The sequence below is a fragment of the Pleurodeles waltl genome, chromosome 10 (assembly GCF_031143425.1).
Source record: "Pleurodeles waltl isolate 20211129_DDA chromosome 10, aPleWal1.hap1.20221129, whole genome shotgun sequence".
Lineage (NCBI taxonomy): Eukaryota > Metazoa > Chordata > Amphibia > Caudata > Salamandridae > Pleurodeles > Pleurodeles waltl.
In genome coordinates, this window is record NC_090449.1 from 745528005 (window position 1) to 745548976 (window position 20972).

The 20972-nt window shown below is 44.4% G+C and overlaps 1 protein-coding gene across 2 annotated transcripts in view; it reads left to right on the forward strand.

Annotated features, from left to right (window-relative positions):
• Nucleotides 1-20972, forward strand: part of ODAD2 (outer dynein arm docking complex subunit 2) — an 827935-nt gene that overhangs the window by 450639 nt on the left and 356324 nt on the right. For both annotated transcript variants that reach the window (XM_069211313.1, XM_069211314.1), the window contains exon 11: nt 17218-17364. In XM_069211313.1, coding sequence (XP_069067414.1) covers nt 17218-17364 — 147 coding nt within the window. The remainder of the gene's footprint in view (nt 1-17217; nt 17365-20972) is intronic.

The window sequence follows — 20972 nt, forward strand, 5'->3', positions numbered from 1 at the left end:
TGAGCTTGTAGAGGGTCGCTGGGACTGTAAGAAAACAGTGAGGGTTAGAAAAATAGCCCATCCCAAGACCCTGTAAGGTAGGTGTAAAGTGCACCTACAACCCCCAGAGAGCACAGAGGTTGTGATAGGGGGATTCTGCAAGGAAAACCAACACCAGCAATGCAACAACAGTGGATTTCCGGACCTGAGTACCTGTAAGACAAGGGGACCAAGTCCAAGAGTCGCAACAGTGTCGAGAGTGGGCAGGAGCCCAGGAAATGCCAGCTGAGGGTGCAAGGAAGCTGCCACCGGATGGAAGAAGCTTGGTGTTCTGCAAGAACGAAGAGGACTAGGAACTTCCCCTTTGGAGGATGGATGTCCCATGTCGTGAAGAAGCTTGCAGAGGTGTCCCCACGCAGAAAGACCGCAAACAAGCCTTGCTAGCTGCAAGGGTCACGGTTAGGGTTTTTGGATGCTGCTGTGGCCCAGGAGGGACCAGGATGTCGCCACTTGGATGAGGAGACAGAGGGGACGCCCAGCAAGTTAGGGAGCCCTCACAGAAGCAGGCAGCACCCGCAGAAGTACTGGAACAGGCACTTAGAAGAGGAGTGAACCGGAGTCCACCCGAAGTCACAAAAGGGAGTCCCACGACGCTGGAGGACAACTCAGAAGGCTGTGCACTGCAGGTTACAGTGTCGGGGACCCAGGCTTGGCTGTGCACGAAGGAAATCCTGGAAGAGTGCACAGGAGCCGGAGCAGCTGCAAATCACGAGGTACCCAGCAATGCAGTCTAGCGTGGGGAGGCAAGGACTTACCTCCAGCAAACTTGGACTGAAGAGTCACTGGAATGTGGGAGTCACTTGGACAGAGTTGCTGAGTTCCAGGGACCACGCTCGTAGTGCTGAGAGGGGACCCAGAGGACTGGTGATGCAGTCTTTTGTTGCCTGCGGTTGCAGGGGGAAGATTCCGTCGACCCACAGGAGATTTCTTCAGAGCTCCTGGTGCAAGAAGGAGGTAGGCTACCGCCAGAGCATGCACCACCTGGAAACAGTTGAGAAAGCCGGCAGGATGAAGCGATACAAGGTTGCTAGTAGTCGTCTTGCTACTTTGTTGCGGTTTTGCAGGTGTCCTGAGCAGTCAGCGGTCGATCCTTTGGCAGAAGGTGAAGAAGGAGATGCAGAGGAACTCTGGTGAGCTCTTTCATACGGTATCTGAAGAATTCCCCAAAGCAGAGACCCTAAATAGCCAGAAAAGGAGGTTTGGCTACCTAGGAAGGAGGATTGGCTACTAAGAGAGGTAAGAGCCTATCAGAAATAGTCTCTGATGTCACCTGCTGAATCCAAGATGGCAGAGGTCTGGGGCACACTGGAGGAGCTCTGGGCACCTCCCCTGGGAGGTGCAGATCAGGGGAGTGATCACTCCCCTTTCCTGTGTCCAGTTTCGCGCCAGAGCAGGGCTGGGGGATCCCTAAACCGGTGTAGACTGGCTTATGCAGAGATGGGCAGCATCTGTGCCCATCAAAGCATTTCCAGAGGCTGGGGGAGGCTACTCCTCCCCAGCCATAACACCTATTTCCAAAGGGAGAGGGTGTTACACCCTCTCTCAGAGGAAATCCTTTGTTCTGCCTTCCCGGGCCAGGGCTGCCTGGACCCCAGGAGGGCAGAAACCTGTCTGAGGGGTTGGCAGCAGCAGCAGCTGCAGTGGAGACCCCGGAAAGGCAGTTTTGCAGTACCTGGGTTCTGTGCTAGAGACCCGGGGGATCATGGAATTGTCTCCCCAATGCCAGAATGGATTTGGGGTGACAATTCCATGATCTTAGACATTTTACATGACCATGTTCGGAGTTACCATTGTGACGTTATACATAGGTAGTGACCTATGTATAGTGCACGCGTGTAATGGTGTCCCCGCACTCACAAAGTCCGGGGAATTTGCCCTGAACGATGTGGGGGCACCTTGGCTAGTGCCAGGGTGCCCACACACTAAGTAACTTTGCACCCAACCTTCACCAGGTGAAGGTTAGACATATAGGTGACTTATAAGTTATTTAAATGCAGTGGTAAATGGCTGTGAAATAACGTGGACGTTATTTCACTCAGGCTGCACTGGCAGGCCTGTGTAAGAATTGTCAGATCTCCCTAAGGGTGGCAAAAGAAATGCTGCAGCCCATAGGGATCTCCTGGAACCCCAATACCCTGGGTACCTCAGTACCATATACTAGGGAATTATATGGGTGTACCAGTATGCCAATGTGAAGTGCTGAAATTGGTCACTAGCCTGTTAGTGACAATTTGGAAAGCAGAGAGAGCATAACCACTGAGGTTCTGGTTAGCAGAGCCTCAGTGAGACAGTTCGTCATTACACAGGGAACACATACAGGGCACATACTTATGAGCACTGGGGCCCTGCCTGGCAGGGTCCCAGTGACACATAGACTAAAACAACATATATACAGTGAAATATGGGGGTAACATGCCAGGCAAGATGGTACTTTCCTACAGTAAATCATACTACCCTTAAACCCTGGAAGAGGTTTTACTTCTGCTCTTTTCAGGAGTAAGTTTCCAACCTTTCTCAGTTTGGGAAAAGATTAAAGAAGAACTGGTGAAAATCCCTAAAACATGAAAGCTAGTAGGTTTGCATAGACCCAAAAGGGCATTCATACCCTGGAACTATTGCTTACTGCTCCTTCCAGCCCCAGTATGTAGATCTGCAGAAAGGTGACAAAATAAGGGGCAAATTTCTAAAACAGTTGTGTCACCCGTGCACCACGCAACAGGGCGCAAAAGGGACACAACTCTTGACCTTACATGGCTTTGCCCCGATAAAACTAGAGTAACGTAACGCAGCACAAGTCTCTGCGTTGCGTTACTCTGCCCTCCAAAGGCGTTGCATGGGTGGAGCATGTGTGCTCCCACGCATCCACCCAAGGATCTTGGCCCATTTTACCAGTACTGGTAGACCTGGGAATGAGTCAAAATCCTATGCCTCCACAGGGGAGGCGTAACGAGGAGAAATATCTTTATTTCTCCTCGTTGCTTACTCTTTGTATGTGTGCTGCATTCTCATTTTCTATCTAAGGTGCTGGTGCCTTGATGGACTAAGTCTCAAGAGCCTTTCTCTGGAGTATGATTGTGTGCTTCTCCTCACATTCACTGGTATCGCATCTCAATTGTAAGGCACTGTAAGGAAATGCCTCCTTGGCATGCTTACCCCCTGACTTTTTGCCTTTGCTGATGCCAAGTTATGATTTGAAAGTGTTCTGAGGCCTGCTAACCAGGCCCCAGCACCAGTGTTCTTTCCCTAAAACTGTACCTTTGTTTCCACAATTGGCACACCCTGGCATCCAGGTAAGTCCCTTGTAACTGGTACCCCTGGAACCAAGGGCCCTGATGCCAGGGAAGGTCTCTAAGGGCTGCAGCATGTCTTATGCCACCCTGGGGACCCCTCACTCAGCACAGACACACTGCTTGCCAGCTTGTGTGTGCTGGTGGGGAGAAAATGACTAAGTCGACATGGCACTCCCCTCAGGGTGCCATGCCAACTTCACACTGCCTATGGCATAGATAAGTCACCCCTCTAGCAGGCCTTACAGCCCTAAGGCAGGGTGCACTATACCATAGGTGAGGGCATAGGTGCATGATCACTATGCCCCTACAGTGTCTAAGCAAAACCTTAGACATTGTAAGTGCAGGGTAGCCATAAGAGTATATGGTCTGGGAGTCTGTCAAACACAAACTCCACAGCACCATAATGGCTACACTGAAAACTGGGAAGTTTGGTATCAAACTTCTCAGCACAATCAATGCACACTGAGGCCAGTGTACATTTTATTGTGAAATACACCCCAGAGGGCATCTTAGAGATGCCCCCTGAAAACATACCTGACTTCCAGTGTGGGCTGACTAGTTTTGCCAGCCTGCCACACATCAGACATGTTGCTGGCCACATGGGGAGAGTGCCTTTGTCAATCTGTGGCTAGTAATAAAGCCTGTACTGGGTGGAGGTGCTTCTCACCTCCCCCTGCAGGAGCTGTAACACCTGGCGGTGAGCCTCAAAGGCTCACCCCCTTTGTTACAGTGCCACAGGGCATTCCAGCTAGTGGAGATGCCAACCCCCTCCGGCCACTGCCCCACTTTGACGGCAAGGCCGGAGGAGAGAATGTGAAAAACGAGGAGGAGTCACTGGCCAGTCAGGACAACCCCTAAGGTGTCCTGAGCTGAGGTGACTCTGACTTTTAGAAATCCTCCATCTTGTAGATGGAGGATTCCCCCAATAGGATTAGGGATGTGCCCCCCTCCCCTCAGGGAGGAGGCACAAAGAGGGTGTAGTAGACACCAACTGCTTTGGCCCCAGCCCTACCGGCCTGTCTCCCCACTTCAAGAATAACTGCAACAGTGACGTGTTCCCCAGGGTCCGGCGACCTCTGAAGCCTCAGAGGACTACCCTGCATCGAAAAGGACCAAGAACGCCCGAGGACAGCGGCTCTGCTCCAAAGAAGAAACAACTTTGCAACAAAGAAACAACTTTTAAAGGACTGCACGTTTCCAGCTGGAAGCGTGAGACTTTCCACTCTGCACCCGACGCCCCCGGCTCGACCTGAGGAGAAACAACACTACAGGGAGGACTCCCCGGTGACCGTGACCCTGTGAGTAGCCAGAGTTGACCTCCCTGAGCCCCCCCAGCGACGCCTGCAGAGGGAATCCAGAGGCTCCCCCTGACCGCGACTGCCTGCTTCTAACAACCCGACACCCGCAGCCCCCAGGACCTGAAGGATCCGACCTCCAGTGCAGAAGCGACCCCCAGGTGACCCTCTCCCATGCCCAGGTGGTGGCTACCCCGAGCAGCCCCCCCTTGCCTGCCTGCTTCGCTGAAAAGACCCCCGGGTCTCCCATTGAACTCCATTGCAAACCCGACGCCTGTTTGCACTCTGCACCCGGCCGCCCCCGTGCCGCTGAGGGTGTACTTTTTGTGCTGACTTGTGTCCTCCTAGGTGCCCTACAAAACCCCCCTGGTCTGCCCTCCGAAGTCACGGGTACCTACCTGCTGGCAGACTGGAACCGGGGCACCCCCTTCTCTGCTGGTGTGGTAACGGTGGGCTACCTTGGACCCAACTTTGAACCCTGTAGGTGGTTTACTTACCTGCAAAACTAACAAATACTTACCTCCCCCAGGAACTGTTGAAATTTGCACTGTCTAGTTTTAAAATAGCTTATTGCCATTTTTGCCACAACTGTAAATGCTATTTTGCTGATTCAAAGTTCTATGATACCTAAGTGAAGTACCTTTCATTTGAGGTATTGATTGTAAATCTTGAACCTGTGGTTCTTAAAATAAACTAAGAAAATATATTTTTCTATATAAAAACCTATTGGCCTGGAATTGTCTTTGAGTTTGTGTTCCTCATTTATTGCCTGTGTGTGTACAACAAATGCTTAATTCTACCCTCATAAGCCTACTGCTCGACCACACTACCAGAAAATAGAGCATTAGAATTATCTCTTTTTGCCACTATCTTACCTGTAAGGGGAACCATTGGACTCTGTGCATGCTATTTCTTACTTTGAAATAGTACATACAGAGCCAACTTCCTACAGGCACTAATTATCATAAGCACTTGATCGAGTGGCTAGCTCATCCCATAATCCAAAAGGAAGAGACAAAAGCAATAGGGCTAAGACAAGATATTTCTTAAAGGGGGATACCCTACTTCGGAATCAGCTCTAGAATCTGAATAAAGACAATAGTATCTTGCATAGGTGTGAACAGATCAACAGATTGCTGCATTGCAGATTTCAGAGATTGGAATATTTTCCAGTAATGCAGCAGTAAAGAAAGGTATCTTGGTCTACAAGCAGTGGTTAAGTAAAAAAAAAAAAAAAAAAACAGAAAGTGCCAGGGCCCTCGTCACAAGGCCACTGAAGCTGGCATTACCTATTGCCCCTGCCAGCACTGCCAATTACTACAAATCTCACTCCTACTAGTGTGTCAATTCCGGCTATTACAGGCTTCAAAACTATCGGAATGGCTTGGGCTGCAGATATTAATCATTAGACTTAATAAACAACTGTTGTTGAGCTTATTTCTAAATGAGACAGACAGTTGCACGTGTGGCAGACTGTCATAAGTGCCAGTGTTGACAATTAAGTGCTTGTGCCGAACACTGGAAACCACTGGCTCAAATTAAGCACTGTCTTCCAGGTAAAGTTTTGTTAGCTTTTTGATAGCACAGCAAGATGCAAAATACTATCCTCCTGGATAAGGATTATTTTGATGTAGAATACCCTGTCCGTAACGCACCTTAGTTGATAAACAGCTGTTTGGACTTGAATCTTTGTTTTTGTCTAGATAACACTTTAAGGCTCTTCTCAGGTCAAATGTGTGAACAGACCTTTCTGCCAGAGAACCACCCAGAATCATGTGTTGGGCACATTGGAATGGAAGAGTGAAACCTTATGTAAATAGAATCTAGTACTGATATTCAAAATCTGCAGCTTGGGATAGAACCATAGCAGTTGTATCAGTGCACCCCTTTCTGCACAACCCCACCAGCATTTCTCGGTTCTGCATTTATCCCATTTCCAAAGTCTAGCCATGATGAAGATCCGGTAGTAAGACATTGTAACCATGGTCTTTCTAACAGCCTAAAGCATGCTGTATTATGAGCCACAGTTAAGACCTTTCTACACTCTGCACCTGATAGAGGGTGACCTAGTTCAACCTCCTCTTGCTGCATGTATGGTGTATTCCCGCCTATCCAACATTTTTAATTTTTTTATCATCTTCTTTAAAGCGAAACCATCTTTCTTATTTTGACAAAGGCCATTCCTTTGTCTGGAAGCAGAACCCAGTGTTTTGTCATACCTGCATGCATCTGAAACATTCTGTTTCTGGCGAGAAGTCTTGTTTTAAGCTGTCAACTGTTCTATCCCCTCCATGTCAAACGGCTCTCCTGCTCTTTTACAATCTATCCTTCTCCATCCTATATAAGCATCTGCTTGTAAACTGGGGGGTTAAATCAAGGTTCCACAGGACAGGAGGGAGAGTTAGAAGTAATGTCATGAGCCACTGCCTCTTTGTCTCACCCCATAAGGGTGGCTTTTGTGTGACTCTTCACTTACATAGTCCAAATAGAATTTCAGTCTGCATTTCTCTAAGCCCCCCTTACACTGTGTCTATCATTTTCATCTTCTAATCTACTCTGACTAATGTTATCCAACACTCTATATTTTTGGGATTTTTAGGACCATCCATTTTCTGTATAGACCACACTTTTGGAAGCCATGCCCCAATCCACGTATACTGTCCATTCTTTATAATTTGGAGGAACTGTGTTACCCCATCACTGTGCTATATTTTACGTTGGTATTATTAGTCCTGGATTACCAGATAATGTCTGGTAGAAATTGATGGTTTGATATCCCCGTGTTCCCACTGGGCTCATGGGTGTGTCTAGGCTCAGTGTTTTTCCCACGGCCTAAAAAGTTGATTTTAATGACGGGAGTGAAATAGCCTCCATGCTCTGTGCCCCTTCAGTAACCATGGCACTTATCCAATGTGTGTGCCCACGATTATTTGAACTTTTCATCACCACTGTTTCTCGTATTCCTGGTGCTCCCACTCAACTGTAGACCTGATAATTGTGCATGGTTTTGGACATCACTGGTCCTCGCCCCTTCCTGGTTGGCTGTTGTATCAATTTCCTAGCTAAGTGTTCTTTTCACCCACCCAGATGAAATTGTGTATTGAAGTCTCTGCAGTTTCAAGGTCGGAGCACGCCGGGGAAATGTTTGAACAACATACATGTTTCTGGGAAGTCTGTCATTTTACCTGTTATTCTCCCACACCAGGACAGCTTCCCAAATGCTAGGGCTGTAATTTTGAAGGCCTTCACCAGTGGATCATAGCTTGCATGTTTTGTTTGTTCAAGGGAATGGGACACCTTCAGGGGAGACAGAACCCTATGCCCATTGAAAGAGGAAATGCCATTTAATCTGCTTTGCATCTTGAGCGGGAACTGAAGTCTGTGACTTAGAAAGATTGATTTTGAAGCCAGATGCTGTGCCACACTCTGCTCGCTTTCTAAGCAGAGTGGCATTGAATCCAGAGGGGTTGTCAATATTACCATAATATCATCATCATAATATGTACATCGCTAATTTATGTCTATGTATTTTGGGATTCTCATGAATCTTCTCTGCTAGTGACTTCGCCACAAGTGCAAATGGTATCAGAGAGAGAAGACAACCCTCCCTAGTTTTTCTCTACCTGAAACATCTCTGAGATGCAGTTATTCACCCTAACCACAGCTGTGTGACTTCTGTAGCCTCTGAGGACCTAGCTTCTAAATCCATTGCCCATACTGAACATAGACAGTGTCTAATCTAAAAAGCTTGAGCGCATCCAGCATGGCCATCAGTGCCATTTTACATGTTGTCCACAAAGTAGAGCAATGTCTTTACATTATCTTCAAATCCTTTGCCCTGGGTGAAGCCTGCTTCATCTGGTTCTAATAGTCCAGGAAGCACCCCTCCCTGTCTCGCCACCAAAAACCTGAAAACAGCTTGTTGAAATTCAGCCATTGTAACTGTGCCCCTCCCCTCCCATCTTTATTGAAGGAGTTGAATAGATGTGTCAGCAGTGTGGCAATTGCCTCATATCACCTTTTAGAACAGCGAAGTGTGCCTGTATGGATCTGGGATTTCTTGTTGTTGAACCTCTGAATACCTGTGAAAATCTCCTATATCTGTATCAGTCTTCAAAGACCTTTCTTAGGGTCTCCATGAGTTTCTGCTCTTGTTCACCTGCTAGATACTTCTCTGTACCATTTGCCAGCAATGTACGGTCATACACAGCTCTCTGTATAGAACTCAAAGAAAACTCTATGCCTTGATCATCCCTGTAATGTTGGTACTCTTGATTTTGAATCCTTCGGGCCCTCTCTGTTATTTTAGCTTTTAGTTTACATACTAATCACATTCCAACCTTGTGGCCTCAGCTAGAATATTTATGCTTAATGCAGAGGAACACATACTGTATCGAGCTTCTTGAGGTGAGCTCTAAACCTGATAAGCTTGTGCCAGACTTTCAACTTAAGGAATGCAGACAGTATGACAAAAAAAAGCTTGGCGAGAGGCTGAAATACATGTGATGGGCATATTTAGGCAGAGTATTAGGTCCCTTCATGAGTTTCAGAGGTGAATTTGATATTATGTCACGACGATTCATGGCACATAATGCTTGATTACGTACTGTAAAACGAATATGGGCTAAATCTGACTTATTCTCTAAAATTATACCATTGAAGAATTGCAGAGATGCAGTGACCATTGTGTGCTTAGCACTAGTACATATGTTCTATACTGAGGTATCACAGATGAGGGACAGAAGGGGACAGTGCGTTGGGAAGGAGATCACAAACAGGCAGAGATTTGTCAAACACGCTGAAATACCATGAAACAGTAACGAGGAATCTTTTATCTATATTTACTCAAACACATTATTTGCCTAAGACTTAGTTGTCCCCACAAAAAACTGTCAGAATGTTCCCTGGAAACCAAAGTCTTGCCTGATATGCCCAGCAGGGAGAAGCAGATTTCCACTACATAGTATGGTAATGTACCCAGATATAACATTACTGGGCCACCACAATGGATCTCATTGGGGACTGATGGTAAAGCAGTGCTACTGGACCCCTTGATGTGCCTGTTGGGTAAGATGTCATGAACATGAACAAAACCCCTAAAAATAGCAATGTCATTTTATCGACTGGGCATTGATAATTGCTAACAGGAATATAGCAATGCAGTGGAATCACAGAGTATCCAATCCCAAAAATGAGAAATGGTCTGTGGCAGAACTGATTGTTATGCATGCCATCAAAGGAAAGGGTACCAAGGGGTGTCCCTTGCTGTTTGGGTAGCAATCTTATTAGCTATTGACACCAAGTCTGATGACTTACTACAGTAAATAAAATAAGAAATAACATTGATTTGTAATGTGTGGACATAAAGGTACACAGAGTACTTTCTTGTGGGATTCATTCCAGAGATGGGCTGCCTGATATCTACATGTACCTCGGACGTGAAATCCACAAGGGAAGGCAAACATTTGCATGGTGGCCAGTACTGATGGAATGGATGAAACCTGGCTTCTGAGCATAATGTTGTACTCTGGACTACAAACACTCTGTTGGGTGAGGTGGAATTGTCTGGTTACATGTTGCTCTGTATTGTATATGTGCTCATTGGACTGTAATGATTATACTTAATTTGTGGGGCACATGTGAAGTATTCTATATAAAGGATTGTGAGGCCCACATGTGATAACAGATAATCAATAGGAAGAAATAAAAAAACTGTCACCCAGGTTAAGATTCTAGATAGAATAAAATTGCTTAATTCATAACTTTGGTTGATGTTGAGAGATGTGTTTGTACAATCATAAAGAGGGACAGGGAGATTAATGGTCCAGTGTAGAGCCTCCCTAGTAATGATTCAATACATAAGAGTACAGCGTTCCAAAAAAAAAAAAAAAAAAAGGATAATTAACTCCACTAGGCACTTCTATATCTAGAAGCAAATGCCTTCACACATCCAATGGATGTAATGCTTCTAGAAAGGGCTTGCTCCTCATCAGACTGGCGCTGCAGTGTCTGATGGGCCCACCGCAATGGGGCACTTTGCCGGAGATCTTTACTGGAGATCTGTACTGTGGTTTAGAGAATGTAGGGATGAATTCAAACCTACACACAGGCCTTAGGCCTCTCAGTTTAGCACTCTATCAGAGTAATTTTAAGAAACAAAAGGACCAAACTTCAGGGCCCACCAATCAGGCGACACACCTTCTAGAACCTTCCTGAGAGAAGCTCCAGTTCCTCAAATTTTCTACCACATGTTGTGCTAGGGAGTCTCCTCAGAGCTCTGCTCTGCTCTTCACATCTTTTGGAATACCTTCAAGGTTATACTCTTCACAACTAATTCTGACTGATTTCTGATAAGGCCTACATCATGTCGGACCTTGAAAAGAAGGGCTTGTTCAGATCCTTTAAGACCTGTGGGAAAAAGAGTTTACACTCTGAAGACCCTCATCAGAACTGCATATACTGCCTTTACCCAGACCACTCTGCCAGGGACTGCAAGGTATGTTGCACCTTCTCTTCTAAAACCCTGAAGGATAGAGAGGGCAGATTATTAATATGGCTGCAAAAACGTAAATCTAGAGACAACCCAGTCTCTGATTGCGACAGCGATGATTCTTCCACATCTTCCAGAAAGTCATCTAAAAGACCTAGATCTCCTCACTCAATGTCTTCCTCAGAGCAGCCAAGAAAGGCCTACAAAAAGACCACCTCAGGGTATTACAAAGGCAGCAGCCCACCTTCAACACCTCACAAATTCTCCTCAAAAGGGGAAAGAGGACATGTCAGCAGTTCTGAAAGGCCTAAAAAATCGTCATCTGTGCCTCCTCCTAAGTCTGCTGAACCATTAAAAGGCCTTCCTCTGCTCTTACAGTTGACAGACCACTGGCCAAAACTCCACCGTCGACGACATCCTCATCGACAACGGCAGCAGCGAGGTCCATTACACCGTTGACGACGGTTTCTGAATTAATACCATTGATGGCTGCTCCAACGACAACAACGTCGACCTTCATCCTCAACATAGACCTACATGTCGTCATCGTCTATGACGGAACCGCGGTCTCCTCATTGCCGTCTTCATCGTTGACGACCCCGTCGACGGTAGCTTCCACCACGAAACTGTTGACGGTTAAGATTTCAACGTGGACAACATCGACGACTGCTCAGGTCATGGCATTGACGAAGGAGTCTACAACGCCACCCGTCGAGTTCGTCGACACTATCGACAAGGGAAAAATTGCGCAGAAGTCAGAAAACAGCAAGAATTACTCCTAAGCATACTTCTCCTAGGAAGATAACCCCTCTAATTACAGTACATGTCTTGGAGGGTGATGAAGAATCGGATGATGAGGGTCCATTTGGGACAGCCCACAGCCCTCACAGTTGAATGTAAAGTACCAGGACGATGATGAGGAGTATGGCAAAGCTTATGCTCCACAGTATTACGCAGGTGATGAAGCAAGAGTATTTGTATATGCCAAGCTCTTCAATATCTGACTTCAGAGCAATGCTAGCCGACTACATTAGGCACTTTCCTACTGCAGAACAGGTGCAACCTCATCCTCCTTCATCGCCTGTTTCTCGGGTAGCCACCCCGCGTCAGAGACCAACCACTATACCGCTGTCGAATGTGGCCACACCGGATATGACCCTACCACATGAGACTGACATATGCGAAGGAGAACAAGAGGAAGGTGAGCTCCTTGAAAACCAGTCGGAGTGGGATGAATATATTATTCCAGCTCCTCCTTCTCCTTCACCTTCAAAAGTAGATTCACCTCTAGAGGTCATCGGAGGATTCCACAATCTTATGGAAAGGGCTGTTAAGCGTTATGCACTTCCAATGCCATCCAAGCAAACTGATTGTTTTCTATATGACTTTAAGGAACCATTTCAGAAGTCAGTACGCTCCATGCCACTAGTCAGTTACATATGGGAGGAGGGTTTGAAGGTTATGCAAAACCTGGCACAGTCACAGCAGTGCTTCTGCGCTTCGATAAAAAGTACAAAGCACCTGAAGATGCCCCAGCATGCTTGACTGGTCACCCCCACCCAGATTCGGTGGTAACGCAAGCAGTCCAGAGAAGATCCAAAAATTCTCCACCAATTTTCGCACCTCCCAATAAAGAGGGTAGACAATTAGACAATATTGGTAAAAGTTTTTCTCAATATCTAGTCTCACTATAAGAGCGGCTAACTCCCTGGCAGTGTTTTACAGATACGATAGGCAATTATGGGCTAACAACGCCCATATCTTGATCAGTTGCCAGAGGACATGAGATCGGAGGCCAGAAAGACATTGCGTGAGGGAGAACGCACATAGGCGGAAATAATAGATTGTGCGATGGACATAGCCACTACTGTGTTTCGTCAGCTTGCAGGTACTGCTGTCCTCAGAAGACAAGGTTGGCTGAAGGCCACACCATTCCATCCGGAAGTACAGAATAAGATGCTAGGTCTCCCTTTTGATGGTCAAGCACAAACATATTGACGAGGCATTGCAGTCGATTAAATCCGACACGGAGACAGCAAAATCTTTGGGAACACTCCAATTTTGTAAGCCTTCCTTTCAAGCCTCGAGAGGGCATGGAATGCCTTCCTATAGGGGACGCAACCAGCAATTCAGATATCCTTTGTTTGCATCTTCCTCACAGCAATTTCGACAGAATTACACCCAAAGACAGCCTCCGCTAGTGGCATACAGTAGTTCTACCACCAGAAGACGCTCAGTTCATCCAACTAAAGACTCGGCTTGCAGAGCATGATGTGTCCAGGGCTCCAGCTATCCCCAATCACCTGCCCCCAAACCTAGGTGGAAAGATCTAATTTTTTCTCCAGCAATGGCAAACCATAACATTGGACAAGTGGGTCTTACAGCTGGTAAGGTGTGGACGCACACTGGAGTTTGTCCAAATGCCTCCTCCCAATCCTCCTTGCAGAACTTCCCCAAAGTATCTACAACAACTCAAGAGAGAGATCAACAAAATGCTCCTCAAGGGCGCAATAGAAAGGGTGCCTTCGCCACAGCGAGGAAAAGGATTCCACTCCAGATTCTTCCTCATTGGCAAAAAGTGGAAAGTCTAGAGACCGATTCTCCACCTCAGAGAATTAAACACCTACTTGGGAAAATAGTTGTTCTGCATGATCACCTTGCCGGACGTCCTTCTTTGGTTGAACCAGGGAGACTTTATGTCTAGCCTACACCTGAAAGATGCATATTTTCATATCCCAATTCACCCAACCCACAGACAGTACCTAAGATTCATGGTAGCTGGAAGCCATTTTCAATTCTGAGTCCTTCCATTCGGTCTAAAATCAGCTCCCAGGATATTCACGAAGTGCCTAGCTCCTATTTCAGCCTTTCTCAGGAGAAGAAAACATCAAGTATCCCCATACTTAGATTACTGGCTGATAAAAGCAGACACCTTATTGGCAGCACACAGGTCAGCAACAAAGTGCATTGCCTTATTCAACAGCTTAGGCCTGACTATAAATTGGGACAAATCCAAACCACAGCCATCACATAACTTTTCTAGGGGCAAACCAGGACACTCAATCCAGCATGGCCTGCCCCACTGTAGAACGACAACAAAAACTGCTATCTCTGGCAAAGGCAGTACAAAGAAAAGAATACATTTTAGTACACCTTTACAAATCCTTATTGGGGATGATGTCTTCATGCATACCTCTAGTTCCTCTCTGCAGACTCAAAATGCACCCCCTGCAAGAACAGCTCAATCTGCAATGATTCCAGGTCTCAGGAAACTTTGAATATCACATCAAAATCACTTGGGCCATCACCAAGGCTCTGGTGTGGTGGTCTCAGACACATCATCTTTCCATTGGCTTATTTTTTCTTCATCTCCCAGCCCCATGGATAATCACCACAGATGCCTCTCTGGAGGGTTGGGAAGCAGTTTTACAGGATTTGAAGATGAGTGACAAATAGCCACTGGAGTTACAAACAATGCACATCAATGTGCTAGAGCTGAAAGCAGATCGCCTATCCCAAAGATAGCAGATTCAGAAGTGGTAATAAGAATAGACAATACCACTACAATGCATTACCTCAACAAACAGGGAGGCACAAGATCTCTTCCTCTCTTTAAGGAAGCTCAAGAGATTTGGAACTGGGCTGTACAGCATGGCATACTCTTGACAGCAGTTCACCTTCCAGGCATCCAGAACAAGGTAGCAGACTCGCTCAGCAGACTAAGATTAGCCTGTCATAATGGGAACTAGACCAGTCCACGGTCAACCACATCTTTTCCCAGTGAGAATCATCCCACCTCAACCTCTACGCCAGCCGGTCAAACACCAAATGCCAATACTACGCAAGCTGGCATCACCAGAGAGGATCATGGGGGAATGCATTTTCCATAGCATGGTCAGGAATCTTTGTCTACGCTTTTCCGCCCATTCCCTGGTTCCCGAGAGTCCTAACGAAAATGAAAAGAGAACTATGCAAGCTAATATTAATAGCCCCATACTGCCCTTGGTTCACAGAGCATCTTCTCCTGTCAGTGAAGCCTCGCAGCCCACTGAGAATATCTCTGCATCTGCTAACAATGAACAACAGAAAAGTTTTACATCCGAATCCTCAATCAATGCAGTTATCAGCATGGCTCCTGAGCACCTTGAGTTCGCACACCTAAACATTCCGCAGGAGTTCAGAGATATACTGTCTAAAGCCAGAGCAATTAGCACCAACAAGACATTCATGTAAGTGGAAGAGATTTTGTTTGTGGTGCCAACAACAACAAATTGATGATCCTCTTTCCTCATCACCGGAACAAATATTGCCTAATTTGCTACATTTAGCGTACTCAGGTCTTGTCCATTTCTCCATAAAGGTTCACCTGGCGATGATTGCGTCTTATAGACTGTCAGACTCTTCACCTCTGTTATGGTCCTCTAAGTTGATTAAGCGATTTAAAAAAAAGGGATTTTCAGAGTTTTTCCACCCTTCAGACCTCCTCCTTCCTCCTGGAATTTAAATATTGTTCTTGCGCAACTCATGAAGCAGCCATTTGAAACAATTCACAGAGGTTCTGCGAAATTCCTTTCCTGTAAAGCGGCTCTCCTTATTGATCTAACATCAGCCAGGCGTGTCAGTGAGATACAAGCACTATCCATACAGGATCCGTTTTTACAGCTTATACACACTAGAATAATCTTGCGCACAAACCCTTGTTTCATTCCAAAAGTCCCCTCAGACTTTCATTTAAATGAGCCCTTAGTTTTCAGGACATTCTTTCCAAAGCCTACAACTCCAGTGGAGAAGGCATTACAATCTTTAGAAGTTAAAAGATGTATTAAATTCTATCTGGACAGAACTAAAGCATTTCACAAAACCTACCAACTATTTGAGCTTTCAGCACACCCAGACGGGGTTAGTTGCTCTCTAAACAGAGCATCGCAAGGTGGATTTCTTCAGCAATCCGATTTTGCCATCAGGCACCAGACAGGCCACTGCCAAACTCTTTCCGTGCACATTCAACGCCGGCAGTTCCCTCATCAGCAGCACTGTTTGAAGGTGTACCGCTCCAAGACATTTTTAGGGCAGCAATTTGGAAGAGCTGCCATACTTTTACTAGACATTTTACTGCTTGGATGTGTTATCTCAAGGAGAGATAGCGGTGGGCCAAGCAGTCCTCAGGAATCCTTTCCAGTGAAGGTGCGCTATATCTTTCATCCTATTATCCTAATTTCAGGTATACACATTGCCTATAAAGGATAGAGTTTTGAAATACATGCTAAATTCTAAACTAAACTAAAAAGTTTAGTCTATAATGTTTGGAATTTTATATTATGTATATGTTTATTTAAACATGCGATTGATGTATGTATTGATCAAGAGCGATGTGTAATACAATGTGCATCAATACTGCTTACTACTCTGATTCAAGCATGTGAATCTATGAAAGTTCCAATACTAGAGTAAGAAAATTAGTTACCTGTAACTTTAATTCTCCAGTATTAGAATCTTTCATAGATTCACATGCGACCCGTCCACTTCCCCGGAGAAGCTCACCTTCACCTCTCTTTTCTCTTTTATATCCTACACGCACTTGTGCTTAGAAAATCTGAGGAACTGGAGCTTCTCTCAGGAAGGTTCTAGAGGGTGGTGTTGTCTGATTGGTAGGCCCTAAAGTTTGGTCCTTTTTTTCTTAAAATGACTCTGATAGAGTGCTAAACTGAGAGGCCTAAGGGCCTTTGGGTTTAAACCTATGCTAATACTACTTAATTAAATATATCGGGGGCTCCCATCTCAACAACGGGGAATGATTCAAGCATGTGAATCTATGAAAGTTTCCAATACTGGAGAACTAAAGTTACAGGTAAGTAACTAATTTCTTCTTTGTGCTGAACAGTGCCAAAAGGGAAATCTAATTAGGATGATAAACATCTTGCACCTAAACAGAAGGATATTGCTCTATCTTATTTACTTAAATTCAGCCAAGAATGGTTGTAACACCGAACGTTTGTTCAGGGTTCTATGCAAACTTTGAAAGTGTTGATCCAGTCATTAGTGTTAGTGTTAGTGTAAATTTCTGTCTTTTGAACAGTCAAGCACATCATCTTATTGTTTTCAGGGTGGCAATCCAACAGCTACTGTAATAGCACTGTGCTCAATGAGAGATTTCAACTTGGCTCAGGAAACATGCCAGCTAGCCATCAGAGATGTTGGGGGTCTTGAAGTGCTCATCAATCTGCTTGATACTGATGACATCAAGTGTAAGGTAAGAATGGTTTTGTGAAATGGATTTGTCTCAAAACATGAAGCTTATACAAATGCATTTCCAGTTGCAAAAACAATCTCACATACTGCTTTTCTTATATTTGGACCTTTCTGATTGTCCGACATGTTCCGAAGTACATTCCACAGAAATATACTTAAAAATAAAGGAATGTAAATATGTTGTCAGTTTCCCGTACCCTCATTCGTGATAAAGTCTTCTTCGATTACCAACGCTGTTAGTTTAGAAATTTTGAGAAATGTAATATTTTGTGGTTTTCTTGCATGTAGGCTTTTCATAGGTCGACTATAATCTTAAACTACAATTAGCATTAAGATACTGGATGTATTAACTTACAAAATCAAAACCTGGGGAATACCTCCAACACATTAAGCATTTCCTTCCTTCCAGGGATCTCAGTAGAAAATACTGCTCAACCATACTGCTTGGCATTACTATTTTGCGGTCCCAATAAGCCACTTTGTTGTGTGATTTCCGTTTGGCTGGAACTACAATAGTATATATGGTCTGGAATTGCAAGGGAGACCGTAATGTTGCCACAGTATAACTAGTATCTTCGGACAATCAACAAATATTGTTAAAACCACTTTAATTTATAGATGTGCAACTTGTTTAATTCCCTAGCAAGATATTTATGGTGTGCTGAACCAGTTTATGCCTGTCAAAGTGACATTTGCAATCTGTTGACTCTAAGTTATGGGAGACCATTAATCCTGCTCCACCTTATAGGAATTATGGAGGCTCAGCCAAGTGTGTAGAGCGTCTTCAGATACCCTATTTACCATTCTCTGATCTAGGCTGAGTCTACAGTTTTATAGTTGCTGTTGAAAGTGCCTTCGAGAGGGACTGGTGCAGAATTGTGTGGCAGCAAGGAGGGCAAAAGCTGCTGTGCCTACTAAGGCTACAGGTAGGAAAGCCCTATGCATGAAGACATCCTGATCATTTGAGACTGCATTTCAGTCATGTGGAACTTAGTGAGTGATGAACTGTGTAGATTACCTGTTTGCACACTCACTGCTGTCCACCATTCCTATTGCCAGGGTGCAAATGAGCTTATCCCAATCTTTTTTTCAATTATAAAAAGGGAAACATCAGTGCATACATCATACATAATAATGAAAGCTGGTAGAAAAGAAAAATAACTTGAAAGAAGATGTAATACTCCATTTATCAAAACACACTTTTAACAGCCAGCCAGGGCAAAACATTACATAGAATATAGATCAAGCCAGTTCTCTACTGGTCCCCGCATCTCTTGGCTTCTCTGTTGGTTTATTTTCCCTTTATACGTATATAGAGTATTTTCTAAATGTAAACAGGCGACAGTCTGGCCCACCGTTACCAGAAACGTTCCAGGATCAGATTCTAACCAGCCTGCAGCAATATAAATTGACAATGATAATGGGCACAAAATTAGGTTTATAATGTAAATTCAAATATGAATACCATTATTAGGGCTGAACCTAATACACTTGGTAGAGAAATGAACCTGTATCCGAAATATCTGCCTCTAATACTCTAATAGCTGTGGACATAACCCAAACATGTTAATAATATCTGTATATTCATATTGGCACGCAGCACTACTGCTCCAACCACACTTATGCAATCTTTATGGTGTGTAATATAGTCGCAAAAATAGAGTATGATGATGTGTTATCTCAAGATTAGTCGAAAGCAATACCTAATAACCAAATGTAATTGATTGTTGGTATAACATCAAATTTATCTTTGAGTAAAACTTGACACATCAGTAACTTGTTGTGTATCTAAATCATCTGTATCTCCCGCAATAAGGCTTGAATATTGTGCTTTAGGTTTATAATTTGCACTTTTAAAAACTATGGGCCTGAATTAGAACTCGGCGAACTCGTTACTCCGTTACAACGGTCCCATATATCCTGTCTGCCGAAATCTAAATCCCATTATATCCAATGCGATTTAGATTTTGGCGGACAGGGCATCCGTCATCGTTGTGACAGAATAATCAATCCACTGAGTTATAAATCAGGCCCTTCATTTTAGATCAAGCTGAACCTTTTCCAACTCCTGAAAAAAAAACGAATGTGGAGCTATTTAAAGAATGCCTCTTTAGATAGCCTGAAATTGTCTTGAATCTGAGTAACAGTGTGTACTATTCCATCAGAACAAATCTGACCAAGCTGCCTACACTCAGCATTTTTCCCAAACTTTATAAAGATCATTAGAAATACATGACTGCCAGAGGGGAGTGTTTGTTAAATTGCTTAATTTTAAATAGTTTGGTCCAGACTCTCCAAATCCTTTTGCAAAATGCTGTCTTAAAATTCACTTTTTTTATACTATCTCTGCTCAACAAAACAGAATCCATAGCCTTTTGCTGGCTCTACTAGGGTTAATTTATTAATAGAAAGCATCCCTGCAACATAAGAAATTCTACTGTGCCATCTGTTAACAAGAAAGCCCAAATGCCTTATCATAGCTACATAATAACAGCATTTAGAATTTGGTAGAGCCCATCTGCCCCTCTCACGAATTAATAAATACAGAGTACACTGTTCCAAAAAGGCTGTCAATCCTAGAAGACCAGTAGTCTCAGGAGCAAGAGCCCTCAAGCATCACAATGGATGACTAGCATCATCATCGGGAAATGCTCCTCTGCAGGCCGGCACTGCATTGCCTTGTGGGCACCCCGATAAGGGGGCTCTAAACCGTGCTTCTCTGATAGTGACTGGTAAGTTCAACTATACAGACCAAGATGCTTATAATAAGTCACCAGTACACAAGAGAGAGGAAAAAGGGTGTTAAAATTGGTTATTCATCATGCCATTTACATCATAATTTTAATCAGTTGAACACGGATGAAGACCACAATTAAAATCAAAAATAGAAAGTGAAAATTGAGATATAATGCTCAATGACTTTGAAACAACAAATGAATACGAGAGGACACTAGGTATTATAGGGCCTCTAAACTCGGGTCGACATGTTTCGCGTCTTGTGGTCCAGCCGGATCCATTGACGCTTCATCAGGACCAAACATATATAAACATTACATCACCTCTTCTTCAAAAAAAGGAAAAACCTCATATTAGGGTAAATAGCACCTGTCACTTACATTTAAGTAAACTGGTTAAATCCGGTCACCCATCCCCCATTCGAGAACAGGTTCCTTGGGAGGCACGTTCCAAGGACTCAAAAATGACAATATTAGTCAGCGGTCCTGCGTGGTGGACCTACCCTCATGAACGGCATCCCGAAAACCTCTCACGAGTTAACCTGACATATTTCAGTGCCCTCCAGGAGCACCTGTACGTCAGACAAAAGTCCTGAAAAACAAATCCAATTTGGTAAACCAATATATGTTCAAAAGTGTAATAATCCTAAAAAGATATGCAAAATGTAATAATACTACCACTTTAAGAGTGTTATAAAGCCAATGAGATTAAGGCATATTCTGTCTTACTTTTTTAAGTCACAGTTGGTCTTGTAAAATAGGAGACCATAGTTTAATTATACCGGTTTATCTGATAGAGATTTCTACCCGCAGGTTCCTTACCTTAGAATTTCCTGGCATCAGCTTGGAATCCAGAATTTCTGCTGAGCAGTAC